The sequence below is a fragment of the Colius striatus genome, chromosome 5 (assembly GCF_028858725.1).
Source record: "Colius striatus isolate bColStr4 chromosome 5, bColStr4.1.hap1, whole genome shotgun sequence".
Lineage (NCBI taxonomy): Eukaryota > Metazoa > Chordata > Aves > Coliiformes > Coliidae > Colius > Colius striatus.
This window is the reverse complement of record NC_084763.1, coordinates 36,477,727-36,497,310: the sequence shown is the minus strand read 5'-3', so window position 1 is coordinate 36,497,310 and position 19,584 is coordinate 36,477,727. Positions and strand designations below refer to the sequence as shown.

At 38.3% G+C, this 19,584-nt stretch overlaps 1 protein-coding gene across 14 annotated transcripts in view; it reads left to right on the top strand.

Annotated features, from left to right (window-relative positions):
- ADCYAP1R1 (ADCYAP receptor type I) overlaps positions 1-19,584 on the top strand; it is a 144,848-nt gene that overhangs the window by 87,541 nt on the left and 37,723 nt on the right. For 13 of the 14 annotated variants that reach the window (XM_061996799.1, XM_061996800.1, XM_061996798.1 and 10 more), the window contains 6 exons: positions 1,399-1,506; positions 15,879-15,914; positions 16,535-16,576; positions 18,264-18,367; positions 18,915-19,012; positions 19,418-19,550. In XM_061996799.1, coding sequence (XP_061852783.1) covers positions 1,399-1,506; positions 15,879-15,914; positions 16,535-16,576; positions 18,264-18,367; positions 18,915-19,012; positions 19,418-19,550 — 521 coding nt within the window. The remainder of the gene's footprint in view (positions 1-1,398; positions 1,507-15,878; positions 15,915-16,534; positions 16,577-18,263; positions 18,368-18,914; positions 19,013-19,417; positions 19,551-19,584) is intronic. The other variant, XM_061996806.1, reaches the window with a different exon arrangement.

Genomic DNA, 19,584 nt, shown 5'->3' with positions numbered 1-19,584 from the left:
GATTTAGTGAGCATTTTTTTCAGTAATATTTTATTTTTGTGTGTCTGGAAAAGCTGAGGGATTTTTATCTAGTAGGGTCAGGATTTTATATGATTATTCATTTATATTCTGTAATCTGATACTGCATCTTTTAATTTGAAAAAATAATTGTCAACTCCTCAGCATATGACATCATTATAACGTTCCAACAGTGTTGTTTGACACTGACCTAATTCTTCAAACTGTGTCACTCATAGCTGCCTGAACCATCATACATGGTAATATCTTGTTAAATTTTTGTGAGAAAACATGAGACTAGATTCCCTGTCACTGAAGCTGAGGGAGAAAATTGACCAATTCCAGTTTGCAGAAGCAATTTAAAGCATTAAGATCAGACCATTGACATACAGGTTTCCTTGCACCTATTTTTTCCTTCCTTTTCTTTCCTTCGTTTCTTCCTTTTCCTCTTCGTTTTCTGGAAGAGGAAGAGGTTAAAGACTTGTTGACCAAGCTTAAGGCTCATAAGTCAATGAGTCCTGATGGGATGCATCCTGGAGTGCTGAGGGAGCTGGCTGATATGATTGCTAAGCCTCTCTCCATCATCTTCGAACAATCATGGAGGACAGGTGAAGTGCCTGAGGACTGGACAAAGGCCAATGGTCACTCCAGTCTTCAAAAAGGGCAAGAAGGACAACCCAGGAAACTACAAGCCAGTTAGCCTCACCTCCATCCCTGGAAAAGTGATAGAACAACTCATCCTGAATGTCATCACTAAACATGTGAAGGAAAAGATGGTTATCAGAGGGAGTCAATATGGATTCACCAAGGGGAAATCCTGTTTGACCAACCTGATAGCCTTCTATGAGTGGATAACCAGCTGGCTAGATGAGGGGAGAGAAGCGGATGTTGTCTACCTTGACTTCAGCAAGGCTTTTGACACTGTCTCCCATAACATCCTCAGCAGAAAGCTCAGGCAGTGTGGCTTGAACGAGTGGACAGTGAGGTTGACCGAGAGCTGACTGAATGACAGAGCCCAGAGGGTGGTGATCAATGTCACAGAATTGAGTTGGAGGCCTGCGGCACCTGGCACCACTGAAATGTACCTGAATGGCAGCAGATTTCACGATGAAGGGAAAATTTGTTTCTGGTGAATATTGGAGTAATTTAACTCGGACTGAGAAGTGTCATCTTCTGCAAGGAGAGAGTCTGGCCATTATTGTGCCATGCAATTACATGTTTTATGCTATTATTAATTAAAATAATTTAATTCCAGAGGAAGCTTATTTTAAAATTGTATTGTTTATTATTCTAAACAAGCACATTTTTATGGACAGAAGGAAGAATCAATTATAAAATATAATAACGTGAAGGAATGCATTTCCAGCACAAATGTATTTTATCCTTCCTTCTCTTCTATAGGTTGCCCAGGAATGTGGGACAATATTACATGCTGGAAACCTGCAAGTGTGGGGGAAGTTGTCTTTGTCAAGTGTCCTGCACTGTTCAGATTTATCATCTCTGAAGACGGTAAAGTATTTTCTTTGCTCTTTTCATTGTCTGGTAAAGCTGCATGACCAGTATGGGTGTAATATCTCACTTAGACAAAAGGAAATTCAAAACTCTATAGTGGTCTGGAGTTGGGCTTCACTTTTTAAAAATACTTAGAAAATCAGCATATTTTTGTGTAAACATGTGTGGAGAGGGAGGAAGGAATGTATGAAAAATGCTTTATAGACTGCACAACATGAAATATCACCAACTCTAATTTCTAAAAGGGGTATTCTGCCCTTTGGTCTCCATTTAGACCACTTTAAGCTTGGACCAAAACTCCCCATGCACTCTCTGTGCTTTGTAATCAAACTCCATTAGACTCCAGCTCCAGTCTTTATACAGTCCAGCTGGTGCTCCCAAATGAGTTGCTATTAAAAGGAAAACATAACTTAGTAGTGGTAATACTGTTTGACCTAGTTATTAACATTATCTAGTGCTTTTTAGTAGGAAGAGTCTCTGTGTTACCAAAACCTCCTGATCCTTTCTTGATTTTTTCAAACCTTTGAAATGCATGAAAATTTTCCAAGTAAAAATGAGAGTGTGTAAGCAGGAGTGAAACTTACGTTGCTCACAGTAGATATATAGGCTTATTAGATGTTCTCTTGAAATTCCTTTTTTATTTTTATTCATGATTCCATGAAGTTAACTTCCCAGCTAAATGACTGAGATAGGCTAAGTCCTCCCATCAGTGTTAGCTAAAAACAAGCCTTTGCTGATAATTTTGCCCATCTTCTCCCAGCACTCACCTGGGTTAATGCAGATCACTCAATTAGCACTGTCCATCCAGCTTTTCTGCATTTCCACACAGAGAGCACAATTTGTGGTGGACAGTAAGTGTTTCAGACACAGTTCCAGGGACATGGAAATATTCACTTTTAAATACATTCATGTGAGCTCATCCAGACACTGAAACAAGAAATTTGAGGGTGATCGTTATCTCATCTAAATTTACCCATGTGAAACTCTATATGAGTCCTCTACTACTCCATCTACTACTCTATCAGTAGTCAGTGGAGACAGAGACCCATAGAAAGCAATTTATGTTATTCCAAGAGATGAGATGAATCATACCTTGGAGATATCTCTATCTATTAAATACTAATGGCAATTCACTTAAACCAGGCACCTAATTTTTTGAATGAGGAAAGATAAGTCACTCTTTAAATTATCAGGTATAGAAATAAAATTACTACTGTAATTCTATGTGCTTTAATTATAGCCAGTGTAATTAAATGTAGTCTTTGCTGTGGTAATACCGGTTCAACATTGACTCAGGGGGTACAATGGTACTGTCCATGTTTGGTGATAATAAAAAACCCAACATTTCAGCATCCAGTAGGGTTTGTATCTAGCCTAGATAAGGAAATAGTCTTCTTTCTTTCAGGTTGTTCGGGTGTTTTTTCTTTTTCCTTTTTTTCCTTCTAATTCTCTTTGACTTTTCAATCAACATTTGTTGATTACCTGTCACTCAGCCTGATTGTCAAACCAATTCTGATCACCCTTTGCTCAGGATATACAATCAACCAAAACTTTTCACTCTCCAGGTATCAGTGATGCGTGCAGCCTTCCGGCAAAATTCTTTTATGTTATTTATTGCACATCAGCAGATGGCTGGAATATTTTCCTCTTCTGATATATGCAAGAGACCAGCTGCTCAAGAAAACACCTGTCCAAATTTTCATTAGGACCCCTCCTATAGAAGCTACAATGTTCTAACACATGACAATATAGAATCATAGAATGGTAGGGTTGGAAGGGACATTTAGAGATCATCTAGTCCAACCCTCCAGCAGAAGCAGGTAAACCTAGATCAGGTGGCATAGGAACATGTCCAGGCAGGTCTTGAAGACCTCCAAGGAAGGAGACTCCACACCCTCCCTGGGCAACCTGTTCCAATACTCCATCACTCTCACAGTGAAATAGTTTTTTCTTATGTTTAAATGGAACTTTTTGTGTTCCAACTTCATCCCATTACCCCTTGTCTTGTTGCTAGATATGATCAAAAAAAAGGATGCCCCTATCTCCTGACACACAACAATTAGATAATTGTAAATGTTCGTAAGATTCTCCCTCAGTCTCCTCTTTTCTAGACTAAACAGCCTCAGTTCCCACAGCCTTTCCTTGTATGAAAGATGTTCCAGTCCCCTGATCATCTTGGTTGCCCTGTGCTGGATCTCTCCATCAGTTCCCTTAGGACTCAGAGATACATCTTATCACATTCCACAGGCTTGTGTATGTTCAGCTTCCTCAGGTGGTCACAAACCTGAACTTCTCTTACAGTGAGAGGTACTTAGCCCCCCAGCCTCAGTGGGGGAGATACTTTCTTTGCCCTTCCTTTTCTGACTGACATACTGTAGAAGCCCTTCTTCTTTGCATCCTTTGCCAAGCTGTGCTCCAGCTATACCTTGGCCTTCCTGGACACAACCTTACACAGCTGGGCAGTGTCCTTATACCTTTCCCAGGTTATTTGTCCCTACTTCTACTGCCTGTGCATCTCCTCACCCTTTAGTTTGACCAGCGATTCTCAACTCAACCATGCCATTCTCCTTTTTTTTTTCCCTTTTCCATTTTCCTTTTCACTTCCTAATTTCTTACAGCTGGGGTTCAAGACCTTTTGTGGTCTGTGGAAAACATTGTTAAGCATCTGACAGCTCTGGTCTGCTCCCCTGACCCTGAGGACAGTTTCCCAGGGGGTCCTATTGACTAATTCATTGAACAGCTGGAATTTTTCTTTCCTAAAATTCAGGCTTCTGACTTTACTCTTAACCTGACCCATATCCCTCAGGACCCCATGAGCCTAGGCTGCCTCCAGTCTTGATGTTACTGATGTTATACAACCCATCTCCTTTATCAAAGACATGGTTAGCTCAATCTCATCTACTCCAGAGTTTGATTAACCTGTTGCCTATTAATGGGAAAGACATTTTTTTTTTAAAAGCAATATATATTTTAGGAAAATAAAATTTAAAAATTGTTCAAAAAATGAAAAGTTCTATCATAACTAGAGCTATGTGGAACAAAAGATTGAAATAATATGTTAATATTGTTTGCACAGGATTTACAGATCTGTTCTCTGTACTTCACTTTTAGCAGGATGATACTATGAGCCCAGGGGGGTACTAGGTCCAGTGTAAATGTAAGTTCTGCATTCTTTGTCTCCTTACAGGATCACTAACAAAAGTGACAGCTATTACCTCTTGTAGTGCTGGGTTTGAGGGGTTTTTGGACACAAATTCAGTAGGAACAAAACCAAGATTCATTAGATAAGCAAATAAACATTTAATCTAGAGTAGTTTGTACTGTCTACAGATCCAGCAGGATTTGCACTGGTGACCCCAAGGTGAAATCTTTACATCCATAATCACTCTCCTGGGTGAATCGACATGAGTTTTCACTACCATTGATTCTAATTTTAATTAGTCAAGCAAATTTGTTTCATTTAGAGCTTAAAGAAAAAAGTCACATTTAATGATCTTTCCTTAAATAAAATATTTCTAAGACAGGGCTAATCTCATTTTATAGATTGCTATAATATCCTCTGGCTGCTGCTGTTTTTCTAGAATATGTACTAGACTAGGCACTGACACTAATATTTATTAATAACATATTAATTCTTAATACAGTAACATTTTTATATGACCATAAATAATTTTTACAAACAGTAGCAATAGCTTTAAATTATACATTTGAAAATTTTCTCCTGTGAACCATGGAAACACCTGTAGTAACAGCTGCTTTGTATAACAGGCAAACCATATGATGCGTTAATCTTAAAGATTATCTTACTTGTCCTTGCATATCTAAAAGGTGTATGTGTAAAGCTGAAGAGATCACATGGGTCAGTGTGTCCTAACATGCAAGAAAGGAGGAAAAGGAGGTAGGAGGCCTCCATGGATGAACAAGGATCTGCTGGGACAACTCAGGCAGAAAGCAGCCATCCATGAGAGGTGGAAACAGGGGCTGACATCTTGGGAAGAGTATAGGAACATTGCCAGGGCATGCAGGGGTGCAACTAGGAAGGCTAGAGCCCTTCTAGAATTAAATTTAGCCAGGGATGTTAAGGACAGCACTAAGGCATTTTTCAAGTACATCAGCAACAGAAGGATGGCGAGGGGGGGATGTGGCCATGCTGCTAAACACTGAGGGTGCCATGCTGTCTGAGGATGCAGAGAAGGCTGAAGTACTGAATGCCTTCTTTGCTTCAGTCTTTACGGCCAAGGCTGGAAGACCAGTCCGGCAAGGTTAACAGGATGCCCTGGGTGGAAGAGGAAGAGGTTAAAGACTTGTTGGCCAATCTTAAGGCTCATAAGTCAATGAGTCCTGATGGGATGCATCCTAGACTGCTGAGGGAGCTGGCTGATGTGATTGCTAAGCTTCTCTCCATCATCTTCGAACAATCATGGAGGACAGACGAGATGGCTGAGGACTGGAGAAAGGCCAATGTCTGATTCTCCAGAAGGCTGTACTGCCATCCAGTGGGATCTCAACTAACTTGACAGTTGGGCAGGGAGGAACCTCGTGAGGTTCAACAAGGACAAGTGCAGAGTCCTGCATCTGGGAAGGAACGACCCCATGCACCAGTGCAGACTGGGGGTCAAAGTGCTTAAGAGCAGCTCTGCAGAGAGAGACCTGGGAGTCCTGGTTGATAATAAACTAACCATGAGAGAGCAATGTGCCCTCGTGGCCAAGGCGGCCAATGACATCCTGGGATGCATCAAGAAGAGTGTGGCCAGCAGGCCAAGGGAGGTTCTTCTCCCTCTCTACTCTGCCCTGGTGAGGCCTCATCTGGAGTTCTGTATCCAGTTCTGGGCTCCCCAGATCAAGAGGGAGAAAGACCTGCTGAACAGAGAGGGCCAGCAAGATGATCAGGGGACTGGAACATATTTCATATGGGGAAAGGCTGCTGGAACTGGCACCTTTTTGTCTAGAAAGAGGAGACTGAAGGGGACCTTATTAATATTTACAAATATCTAAATTGTGGGTGTCAGGAGGTTGGGACATCCCTTTTTTCTATTGTATCCAGCAACAGGACAAGGGGTAATGGGATGAAGCTGGAACACATAAAGTTCCACTTAAATATAAGAAAAAACTATTTCACCGTACAGGTGACAGAGCACTGAAACAGGCTCCCCAGGAAGTTTATGGAGTCTCCTTCCTTGGAGATCTTCAAGACCTACCTGGACTTCCTCCTATGCGACCTGATCTACGTGGACCTCCTTCTGCAGAGGAGTTGGACTAGATAATCTCTAATGGTCCCTACCAACCCCTACCATTCTGATTCTATGCTTCTATGGTTTCTGGTTCAGTAAACAGAAAGCAATTAGTACTTGTAGAAGACGTTTTCTGTGACTTATCTCAAATGCTTGTGATTAATTAAGTTAGAGATGAATTAAGTCATTGGAGGAGGCTATTTGTTTTATGAATTTCTGAAAGGAATTTGCCTTGATTTGGATATCTGATCTCTATATGCCGTAAAATAATAAATATGCAGTAAAATAATAATAAGAATAAAGATACTACAAAATAAAAATTAATCAACTAATTTGTCATCTGTAGAGGTGATTTGTTGAAAAATTATCAATGGATTTAGCTAAAAATGTCATCTGTTACTGGTTTTGATTTCACAATATACACCACTCTAACCTTTATTGCAGGAGAAACAATATTTGAACTGCTGTCAACGTCATACAGAAAATTTAATGTTAAGTCCCATGCTGTGTGGCTGGTGACTCTTCCTTGTAAAATTTCATTTACCTCTCTGCTCTTCCAAAATGACCAGGATTTTTCTTTTCCTTTCAGATGCAAACTATGAGCAAAAAAATAATTCTGAAAAACTCTACGTGAAAAAAAAAAGCCCACAGTAACTTTAGTAACATAGTAACTTTTGTAATATAGTATGTTAAGGATTTACAGCAACTTTCCTTCCAGAAGGTCCCTAAATATTAATTTATTTTCCTCTTTGATATTCATTAATTTATGATTTTGTTTCACTTTAACTTCAATGATGTTGCCGTTGAATATTTCACTTTCTCCAGTGCCTTCTCAGTATCAATATTATAACCACTCTAGAATGAGGTATAAGGTGCTTCTGCAAAGGAAGGAAAAAAGAAAAGTGTGTCAAGCTGTGATGCTGCATTTCAATGTGATATGACAAGACCTTGAGATAGCTTCAACATAGTGATCTGCACTCCCAGCTGGAAAATTTTGTCCATTTTATTCTTTTTCCCTTTCATTTTTTTTTTTCCAAACGGAGGTGATGCTGCCTGTCAGTAGGACTCTACAGAAACCAAGTCTGTGCTTATCTTTCTCTACCCTACACAGCTGAGATATTCTGGAACATTAAAAAAGCCACATTAATCAAACAGAGCATTGAAAGAAACCCAATGGCCAGATTAGAAATGAGCATATTTTTAGATCTCTGATTTGTAATAAAACTAATACAAACGATAATGGGCAGTTTCTGAGCACTGCGATATGCTCTACATTGAGAACATGCTTTCATTCACAAATCCAAATAATAAGTGTGATTAGCTCTTACGGAATCTTCCAGCAATTCACAATGCTAATCTAGTGCTCTGTCTAGGACTCTACCTGCTACAGCCAAAAGAACATTACTACAAAGCATGGTTTACTATGTCAGGCAGAGAAAATGTACATAATGTACATAATTTTTTTACAAAAGATATAAAATGCATCCTATTTTGATATCAAGGTTAAGGAGGCCAAATTAAAATCCAGAAGAATAAAGAATGTATCCAGACATTATAGTGTTTAAGAGGGAATTATGTCCTATGCTCACATTTTTGAATTAGCGTCTTTGGCTTGCTACTACTCTGGAAGTTATATGACTTCAGTGCTCAGCCAACAAGCTGTATTGTCACTGAGAACAATAAATTGAAAATAGCCTATTACTAATACCAATGTCGTGAGAGCAACAAGCCTCATATATTCTGTGCTAGAGATATCATGGTGGACAATGGAATTTATGAATGCAGGTTTAATTGCATTTGGGAAGCCATCTGTGGCTTTTTTCTCCTGTCTGAGTTTAGATGTTATTCCTAATAAAACAGAACAAGATGATAAGAGAAGAGTTAATGAGAGGAGAAGTGATACTACATGTTCATATGTGGAACGACCTTCTATGTCATTTCTGGGGAAACAGTCCTGATAAAGCCTTTAAGTACTGACTACATACTATTTTCACAGTAGTGCCTATCTCCCAAACTGGGTGAAAAGACAATAAAAGTCATTGTCATCCCGAGGTGAAAATTGTTGAAAATATTTGCAAGTTAGTTTCTATTAGCTTGGGTTATGTATTGATTTTTTTTTTTTTTTTTTGGTATATAGACAGAAAGAAAAAGTGACTGTTAAAGATCAGAAGTAGTCTAAACAATAAAAGGTATCTGAAAGATTGTGTACTTATTTTCTATTGTAGTAGAAAACGGAGGTTTTCTCTGCTGCTAGCTGAAATTAAGGTCAGCATTGCAGCAGACTGAAATTGGAAATTGTATTTGCTTGTCAAACAGGCAAAGCAGAAGATCAATGCAAAGGTCTATATTTCCATTCAAGTATATCTCACCCTGGTGGGTATTCAAACATCTTGCACGAAAATTGAGGGAAGAAAAACAGCAGAACCAAGAGGTAATCTCTAAAAAACAGACACGACCCATCATCCCATAACATTTTCATAATGAGAATAGTAATAACCCATCAGAGCTTAATTAGTCTTCAAAGCAACCGAGACTTTGTGCATAACTTAGTTTCGTTCTTCATTTTGTATAAGATCCTATGTACCATTCAGAGCAATTTCAATGTAAAAGTGTGTGTGTGCATATATATAAATATATATATATATGTATATTTATATATATATGCGCAGTAGCTAAAGGTTTTGGACATCTCAAAGGCATCTGCAGATTGCATATGTGTTACTGTTGCTTAGTGTTCAGCAAGTCCTAGAAATAATTGTGATGGAAGGAGTGGGTACAAGAGTCTTACCAAGTGTTCATGTTAAAAATAATATCTTACCAATTACTAAGACAATAGTGTTTACTAGATAACAAGTCCTTTTCTGCTGAATTTCATCCCTTGACTTTACACAGACAGTGAAGCCATGCGATTACTTCAGCACAGAGGACAAGCTGTAATTATGCCTCCTTGGTCACAGCATCACAAAGACTATCTGCAATGCAGAGAGAAATGAGAGGAAAATATTGCCACCAAAGAAGAGTAACTGTATCTGCATTTCCAATCAAATAGTTAAGGCTTCATAGACTTTTGTTTTTACAGGAGAACAATATTTTATGGCCTTTCCTACAAAATTATGGGGACTTTATACCTCTGATACTCAAACATACAACATAAAACAAGAGCATTTTAGCTAAAGATGAAGTCCTTGGTCCTTTGCAAGGTGACATGACGTGGTAGCCAGGGGAAAGCTCTATCTTATTTCAAGACTTTTGTCAATATGATCTAAAAACTAATTTAATCTGGGAAGCATGCAAGGGTGAAATGTGCTGAGAGCTGCTGAGTAGTTTGGAGAACACTTGGACAGCAAAAGGTAATTGAAGTATCGCTGTCAGTGCAACATGGGCAGATGCTTCAACCTTTGTTAGTCGTATTTGCTCTGTTCTTGTTTCTCCTCTTCAATCAAATAACTGAGAAAGGAGTTTAGACGTGGTGAGCACACATTCATTTGTGCCTTTAAGCAGGTGATTTAATATGCTTTCTTCCCTGGGACTTATTTCATAACTGATATTCTACATTGGACAATGTTTCTTATTTTCTGTGTTTCTTATTTGAGAAACATTTGTTTTTCTCTGAAATATGACCCCTGCCTTCTTTGGAGACCCTTCAATAGTGTTTGAATTAATCTTGCACTTTGATGGATGCTCCTATGACAGCCAGCCTCATAGGAAGGATACACATAATGTTTAGATGATGCCTAACAGTTGCTATGGTGATCTCAGTCCACTGCTAGTTTCATAGCCTTTGATAGGAAAGAGGGAGAAAATAACAGTCATTATTTTCCTTACATGGTATTGATTATATCTGTACTTGAGTCCTGCCTCAGCCAGCCCTGTGTACCATGACCTTTATGTTCTCCATGTGGGACCTCACTGGTATTCTGTGATCTCCAGGCATGATTCACTAGGTGTTCTTGCCTCTGTGTCATAAAATCCCATGACTTGAGAAGGACTTTATAAAAGGGTTTGCAATGAAAGGACAAGGGGTAGTGGCTCCAAATTGAAAGAGGAGAGATTTAGATGAGCTACTAGGAAAACATTCTTACCTGAGAGGGTGGTGAGGCACTGGAGCAGGTTTCCCAAAGAAGTTATGAGTGTCACATCTCTGGAAGTGCTTGGTGGCAGGGCTTGGAGCAACCTGGTCTTGTGGAAGATGTCACTGATTAGCTTTAAAGCCCCTTCCAACTCAAATCATTCTGCCATTCTATGATTCTATGAAACCACGTGTCCTGAAATTATTATGGGATATAGGAAGAAAGGATTTGTATTATCAGTTCTATCATTGCATTTGCTGCAATGTTTTGCACAAACCACAGGAAGCTGCAGAAGCTCATTCATCTCATCCTATGGCAGATATCTAAAACAAATCACTCAAAGTAACAGTCTCTTTGCCCTTTATGGAAGGAGACATAAAAAACAGATGAATTTATCTTCACATGGGTAAATTGGATGAATTTGCCCCAGAGGATTTCTTGTTCATATATCCTTAGGCACCAGTTCTTATCACTCAGTTTTATTGTTTTCTAAATACAATGAATATCACTTAATTTTTGTACTATCTCTGTGGGATCACTATGTTCAGAAATCCTTTTGACAAGGAAATATACAGAAAATGCCGAGTGACTGATAGCTTGCAATCTGTTGTTTGTAGTATTGTCTGTGGAGCATGAGGCTAGAGAGACCAAAACTCCTGGAAATAGTGGAGGGAAGCACTTAGCATAGGGAAAGCTGTGGGAACCTGTAAAGATATGTACTCTGTAACCTTGCCTGGCTTCCACTTTCTCCAGATCCTATTAAGGAGATTGTGAAGACCTAGCAGCTGATTTTGGATCACTTTCCTTCCCCCCAGAAAAAGAGCCTTGGATGACTGGATAGCATGTATGTGGGATCGTGTGTGCCCAGCTAAAGGATTGGGCAGAAGGCATTGAAAGCAGTAGGCAGAGTGTGCAAGCAGTATCTGTGTGAGGAGCTTCAAAAGCCCCTGAAAAGCTGCTGAGTAGACTGCTGTTCCCGACTGTAGCTCTGCCAGCCAGCTGAACAGATTGCGTGTGCATAAGAACAGCATGCAGCAATAAAGAGGGGAGAGAAAAGACATGGTGTGGTAGATGGTGTGGAGTCAACTATGAGAGCTTACTGATTTATTTTGAATTTATAAATCAAATGTTAAACTTCTAATCAGTGCTATATAAAATGGGAAAAAATGAATTCCTGCCTAACCAGCTCATTATCTACATAGCTGGACAGCAGGATAACAAGTGGCTATAGGAAATGTTTTCGATAGCCTCTCTCCACTCCAGTCTCTGCACTTTCTGAAGGGACAGAGTTAACATGCAGTAAAAACAGCGTAAGCTTTGCACATTGATCTCAACACTGTTGAAATTCAACCTTTTAGAGGATTACCTATGTTGATCAGTCCTACAACCCGTAAGGCTAAGGTGGGAAAAACAGGAATAAGGGAAAAGTGTGGGCAAGCCATTTCAAGACAGAATAATTTTGGAAACCTTTCATCTCTCTCCCCTGCCTCTAACAAGAGACAAATGCAGGAACAAAGGGGTTAAATGCAAGCTGTATTCAGATAAACAAATCTAAGGGAGATAAAGCTGTTGCCATGCCAGCTGACACCAAAAGCAGCCAGCACAAATTTGGCACGAAGAAGATGATCTAAAAGGCTGCACTGAGCCTCGAGGCTTATCGTACACAAACTGCTGCTTGGCTTTGTCTTTGCCAGACCTGTTTGCTTTAAATCAGAAGCAACAATTGCTTGCATCAAATTTCTTATCTGTTGGAGGATAGTGAGGAGGTAATTATGTTTTCTGGGATTCAGCTAATGAAAACCAAGGAAGAAAGCCTGATAAATCTATAAGAAAAGAACAGGGAAGATTTGGTCTTTGCCACAAACTCTACAGGAAGCCATTGGCAAGTCCTTTGATTGTTGTTTTTTTTCCCTTCTCTTTCAACTCTTTATAGAGAAATCAGAAATAAGCAATATTTTGTGTGTGTGATTTCTATGTTTGGTCTTTGGAATTGACAACTGAACATTCTGATGGAGTTTCTCTAGGGTGTCTAAGTAATGCTGTCAATAATATCTTATTAATAATGACCCATAAAGAACCAATGAGAGATTTGCTTCTCAAAGAGTGACATCTATTCAGTCTGGTCATATACTGAATGATACTATCTGTTGATAACACTGAATAAACCATTCTTTGTCAATGATAACATTAGCTTCCTCAGGAGTGTATTGACTAATGTGGACAATTATTGATTTAATGAACAGTATCCTATGACACTGTTTAATAGCTGCTGTTGGCTCCATCTCTCCATATTTTGGGCTGTGCTGTTATTTAACTATATGTGAGGAGCACAAGTATCATTCATTAAATAGTGAATGTAATCCTTGAACTAAACCTCTGAAAAATAGGTTTCCAGTCAAAATGTAGATGAAAAGCGTATTTTATTTATTCCTCATTTCTGAGACCTTTTTCATTATATCCTAAGAGTAAGGCAATGAGAGGACTTATGTCAAAGCCCATATAGTGAGGTGCCCTAAAATTATGCCCATTACATCACTGACTCCAGAGTAAACACGCTGAGGTCTCTCTAAAGTCAGAAAGGCACTCAGGCACTCAACAACAAAACACAAAACCACAATTTCAGAGTAATTATCTGAAAATGTGAGAACCTGTTCTATGTCTGGTCTTCCTATAACCCAGCTGAAATGCAAGTTCAAGCTTTGTCCCTATATGTTAAATCTTAAACATGTTAAATGTTAAGCACAGAAATAAACCAAACAAACCCCATTGTATTCTCATACATATAGCCATTGACACAGTTATTTATCATGTAAACATCCATATTCTGGTGCAGAATACGTAAACATATAGTGTTAAAAAGAAGGACAGCAGCAGCACATGAGAATTTAAAGCCAGAGGGTGGCTGCATGTTCGTTCATTGTGTACTTTTATATCTGTGTCTATGCATCTACACACAAACATAATTGTATATGTGTGTATGTTATCGCAAGATTCATTAGTCAAACTTTGACATTTAGTTGGAATTAAGGGCATAATGTTCACTGTAAATCTAATTGACTTTCCAGTAGCTTAACTTATTAGTGAAAATTAGGTTGATGGATCAAGCCTAAAAGCCTGTATAGTAAAAGGTTGCACTGGAACTTTCTTCAGTACGTTAGCAGGACTCAGATATAGAAAAATATGTTCATAAAATGCAAATCTACTCCTACAGCAATCCCAGAGTTAAAATTGTGAGAACTGTGACTTGCTTCATAATGTCCAAACACAGTAAAAATGCAGTAATAATTTAAGTATATTAAAAAATATGAATGTAAAACATTTTTTCAGTTCACAAACCTACATTAATAGGATGTTTTCACTGTTATTACTGATGTGATGAAATTAAAAATGTACTAAAATCTAATATTTTAACGTCAACAACCACTCATATTTAGAGTGAAATAAAGCTAATTTTTATTCCCTTTTAGAGTATAGGAATAAAATACCCAAATATTAAACATTTCTATTTTATATATAATCAGGTCTGTCTATAATACTCTGCAGAGGCATCCCTTTATTCCACCAAGAATCTGGAGCACAGCCATAGCACTTCTGCAGCATCTGGTAGTTTAGTCTGATGCAGTGAGCTGAACCATCTTTCTGGAAATTGGTTGCACACAGCATTGGTGATCTCTTCAGAATTAGTACACCAACCCAATATTTGAAAACATCCAAGAACTCTCATATGTGAAATCTTGAAAGCAGCTGCAGTTGGGCAAAGAAGCCAGGAGACCAAGAGTGTTCTCATTGTAGCCTTCAGTATTAACCCTCCAAAGTAGCTGGTGGGTTGAATGTGCAGACCCAGTACATCAGACCTGGTGCTTCAGGTTCGTTTTTGTTCAGTTGGTTTGATTTCTTTCCCACCATTGTCTTCACATTAAAATCTCCATTTTTCATCTTGGAAGATCAAATAGCATGCCTATTTTAGAGGGGAGAAATCAATTAACTTGAGGTAAAGATTTTGAAAAGTTATAAAACATAAAATGAACTTAATAAAATGAATATAAAATGAGTATAAAATGCTGTACTGAAAAGACTCCCCTTATTATTTTGTTTCCTTAGTTGCTTTCCTTCTCCTTTCCCTTAGGACCAAAATCAATCTTTGTTTCAATTTTACTTTCAACAAAACACCCTTCACACATATTGGTGAATGGCTTTTCTAGTCCCTTGTTACAGCTTGACCATATGTTCAGGGTTAAAGAGAAGCAACCTGAAGCCCTGTGGTTACTCCAGAGGATACAGAGCTAAGCTAATCTAAACATTTAACCTACTGTAGAGGGTAATAAAATGTTGGAAACATTTTCTCCCTGGTCCATGGGTCACTGGTTATTTGCAGACAGATTCTTCAGACTCTCTCCGTGCACAATGCAGCAGCACCACTTGGTGGCTTAAGGCAACTCCTCTTCAAGCATCCCCCAACACTGAGAATGAGCTGTAATCTGCTTCATGCTCTTCCCAATACCGAGCCTGAGCTGAAATCCGCTGAGGATTCACAAAAGTCTGACTTTACTGCAATTGAGGTTAAACATTTAATAGGGTGGGTGGCAGATTGGTTTGAGGTAATCCCAATGTTTTATTTTGGAATGAAAAAACTAAGGAAAAGGAGAATTTTTACTGCAAGCCCAAGCTTTTATGATTTCCCAAACTTTTATGATTTCCTGTTGTAACATGCTGTACTGTTAGTGCATGGATCAGCACAATATTTTGGAAACGACTGTGTTTTTCTCATTTCAGAACCCTCCTTTCCTCCTAAAAAATAATAATAATTAAAATATATCCACCAAAAAGTTCCATATCCTTCCTAAAGTTTGGAGTAACTCCATGATAAACAGATATTTCACAACAAAGTGCAATAGACCATCTTTTGAAAACCACTTTCCAGCCATAAAGATACACTACCAATCTTGACAAAAGGATTTAAACAAAATTTTCTTACAGTTCACATCTGGATACTGCTATATTCACTCTTCTTATACAAAGCAAGTTACTATCCAGATCAAATCAGTTATTGTTATTCTTCTAATTTCAGGTTGGGAAGTAGATAACCTGGGACAAACCCATGCAGGTAAGAGATGGTTGTGCTGACTATTTCCTGTGTACTTCTGTTCTCAAAATCATATGAAAAGTTCATGATAACAGATTATTCAAAAGCTATGTATCAACCAATATGATAATGAATACCTGTAGTCCATTGTAACACTGATAAAAAGCTAACCTGATTGATTTTAGAAATCAGTGTCATCCAACCCAAAACCACAAAATTCAACTGTCTTTAAAAAATAATAATTCTTGCTTTTTGTCATTGATAAATGGAAATAACTTTTTTTATTTATTCCATGTAAACCTGATCTATGGATTAGAAATGTAAATTTCTAAAGATATTATAACTGACATTTACATTTTTACAATAAAATTGCTCCTAGCTTCATTTCATGTGTTTTCAGCTATGTGCTCACTGCTTACAGTAGAAATTTTTTAATTGTATAGTTTCACCTTTGATTTGAACTCTTAAGTGAACTGTGTTTACTTCCTGAAAAGACAGAATCATGTATTTATTACCTTTGGGCCTCATCCAAACAAATAGAAACGGATTGGATTCTATTTACCAGTTTCCACAGAAACCAGTTCAAGACCTAATAGAAAACACAATCAAAATCATTTAATACCAAATTTCCACTTTTATAGGTGATTATGACTTGCTGGAAAGCACAGCCCAGTCTCCCCTAGGTAAGAAACAGAACCATGAAATGTTTCTCGTTTTAAGTCGTTAAAAAGGAATCTCCAAGTATTTTCTCCTGCTTTGTGTGTTATTTTCTAACCAGTTTTAATTACGGTGACACATTTTCTAATGTGTTACTTTTAGCAATGTTATGAAAATTTATTCCTCCATTATTGAGACTTGCAATCTAACAAGTATGTTGTTATAAATTATATCTACCTGCTTAGCAGTAATTTCTAAATGGTGTTAAGGAAAGTCAACCCCATGATTCAGTGGTTATTTTCCACAGAAAACTAGGGATGAATACACAAGAGTAATTTTCCAAAATTTGCCAAGCAATCCAATGTTCTTAAATCAATGCTGTGATTAAATAGATATATTCTGCTGCATGGATGACAAACATTCTCTAAAAATAAGGTCACTGTCAGTGTTACAGCTACTTGACTAAACTGGTCTAAGAACTGAAAGCAGCACAACCTTAATTTAAAAAAAAAAGAAAAACAAAAAACAAAACCAAACTTGGAAATTTCCATCAATTTTGATTAAAGTACATCTCAAACTCCAAAAAACTGTGAAAATTTGATAAATGGAAACCATTCTATTGTGCTGGAGAGGAATAAGTGCAGCCATCAGCCCAGTTCTATTTTTTCAACCAGATCACTGATCTCTGGCAAGAGTAGTGTGTAAAGGAGCACCATGGGGGCCATCCCACCTTAGGCAGTCTCAGTAACAAAGTGAGTGTCATGAGGCGTTTTCCTCTTCTACTGCCAGCGCTTGCTTTCCAATAGCTTCAAGCCTTTTGACTGTGTCAATGGAAACCATTTAGGAGCTTGTCTTTATATGAGATTAGCCAAACAAAGTAAAAAGAGAGAAAAAGAGAATGTGTTTTTCTCTGAGCTAATCTGTGGCCTTCCTGCAAACACTTGCTTTAAAGTAAGGTTATAAACTGGTATTGGAAGAAATAATAGGCAGAGGAAGGTGAGAAACTGAAACAGATTTGAAATTGTTAACTGAAGCTAGACTGGGCATCTAGAGATGTAAATGAACATATTGTTATGAAGACAGAGATGGGAGGTTTCTACTCCATCTTTTTGCTTTCCTGCGGACTCTTCTCACAAAGTCATTCTCAGCTGAAGATAGATGAGTAGGGTGCATGTGTGATTACAGAAGAGCAATCCAGTTGTCTCACCATAGACATATAACAGCTATTTTAGATACCCTACATTATCCTGCTTGGCTTCCAGCAGCCACTCAAAAAAATTATTTGCCCTGTTTTCTTGCCAGTCCTATGTATATGCATAGCACCAAATGCCTATGTTTAAGACCTGGACTCTTTAGTCATCTGAAGGTAGATGTCTACATAAAAGCCCTATTCCCTAGATGCCTTTCAAAGTCAACAGAGAGGAATGGAAATGTAGTTGACCTTGGTTTAGATACCCACTTAAGAATGAGATCTTTTCTATCCTGGAGGCACTTACAGTGCTGGTAGATATCCATAGATGCCTATTATAGAACTAGGTCATTAAAGGTGTCGGTAAATTTTCAAGATGCCGTTACTATCCGTTTTATAGATAGTCAAAAGAATAGTACATCCAGTTGTACTCTAGGGTTTTCTTTGGTCATGTACTAAGTGAAGAAAGGTTTGTCCTGAGGTTTACTTCATCATTGTCACATTTCCAACTGTATTTGACATAGGAGACATCAGTAGAAATTGCACTGAAGATGGCTGGTCTGAACCTTTTCCTCATTATTATGATGCCTGTGGCTTTGATGAAAATGAAACAGAGTCTGATAACCAGGTGAGAATTAATCTTGTGATTAGAAACAAATGAAGGGGGGTAACAGCAAGATGGTTTTTGTCCAGCTTCTTATCATGTTCTGATTTGACGGTGGTTAGAGTGAAACAAGCAGGCATTTATGGGCAAAAAAATGCGAGACACTATATTTAAATACTTCCTAGCCTTGTATTGATTATTCCGAGAATATTAATATTTACTGTTGATGCATCTTGTAACTTCAGAAGCATGGGTTATTTCCCAATACTTCCCCTTTTGACTAAAGATTCCTTTGGCCAACTACCTTTTTTTTTTAATATAGATACATGCACAGTGTTCAAACAAACACAGTGGTCTTTGCTAGCTCACTGAAAAATAAGCTTCATGTATGCAGACCCAAGGACACAGCAGACATAGAGCAATGCTCGAATATACAGTGAGATCTCAGGGGAACCAAGGAGAGAAAACAACAACAACCAAGTCCTGCCTACAATTCCCCCTGCATGTTGACAGGGTAAAGAAGATGTGACTGTAGATGAACAATTTAACCATATGTTGTTTGTCTCCCAAGGATTACTACTATCTGTCTGTGAAGGCTCTGTACACAGTGGGATACAGCACTTCTCTGGTTTCTCTCACCACTGCCATGGTTATCTTGTGTCGTTTCAGGTGAGTCAAGATGTGAGCAGTGAGCTGTTCAGTCACTGGAGGAAAGAAACCGGAGCTTATCTGCCCAAAACAATGTTTAAGGTTTTGTTTCACCAGATGTAGAGAAGAGAGGGACAATCCTTCAATAGAGTTGTTCTGACAGCTTGGACACACTCCAGTAGCCAGATTTTGGTAGACTGCAAATGCAACTGCAAAAGCTGCATTGGACTGGACCTATTTTATGCTATACTATTATCCCCTCCTTGACAGGTTTAGGGTCAGTGATATCCACACTCCTGGCTTTCAGATATTCCTATTAACGCCAAGCTACTCTGGCCAGGTGCAGATGGGCCTAGTGTGCTATTTCCACAAAATAATTTTGTTTTTTCTCTCCTCTTTTTATCTCCCTTGCTCTTTCCTCTCTAGGAAGCTTCACTGCACTCGAAATTTTATCCACATGAACCTCTTTGTATCATTCATCCTACGTGCTATATCTGTATTCATTAAAGATGGGGTTCTTTATGCTGAACAGGATGGCAACCACTGTTTTATCTCAACGGTAAGACTAAAGCTAAAGCCTTTTCCTATATTTT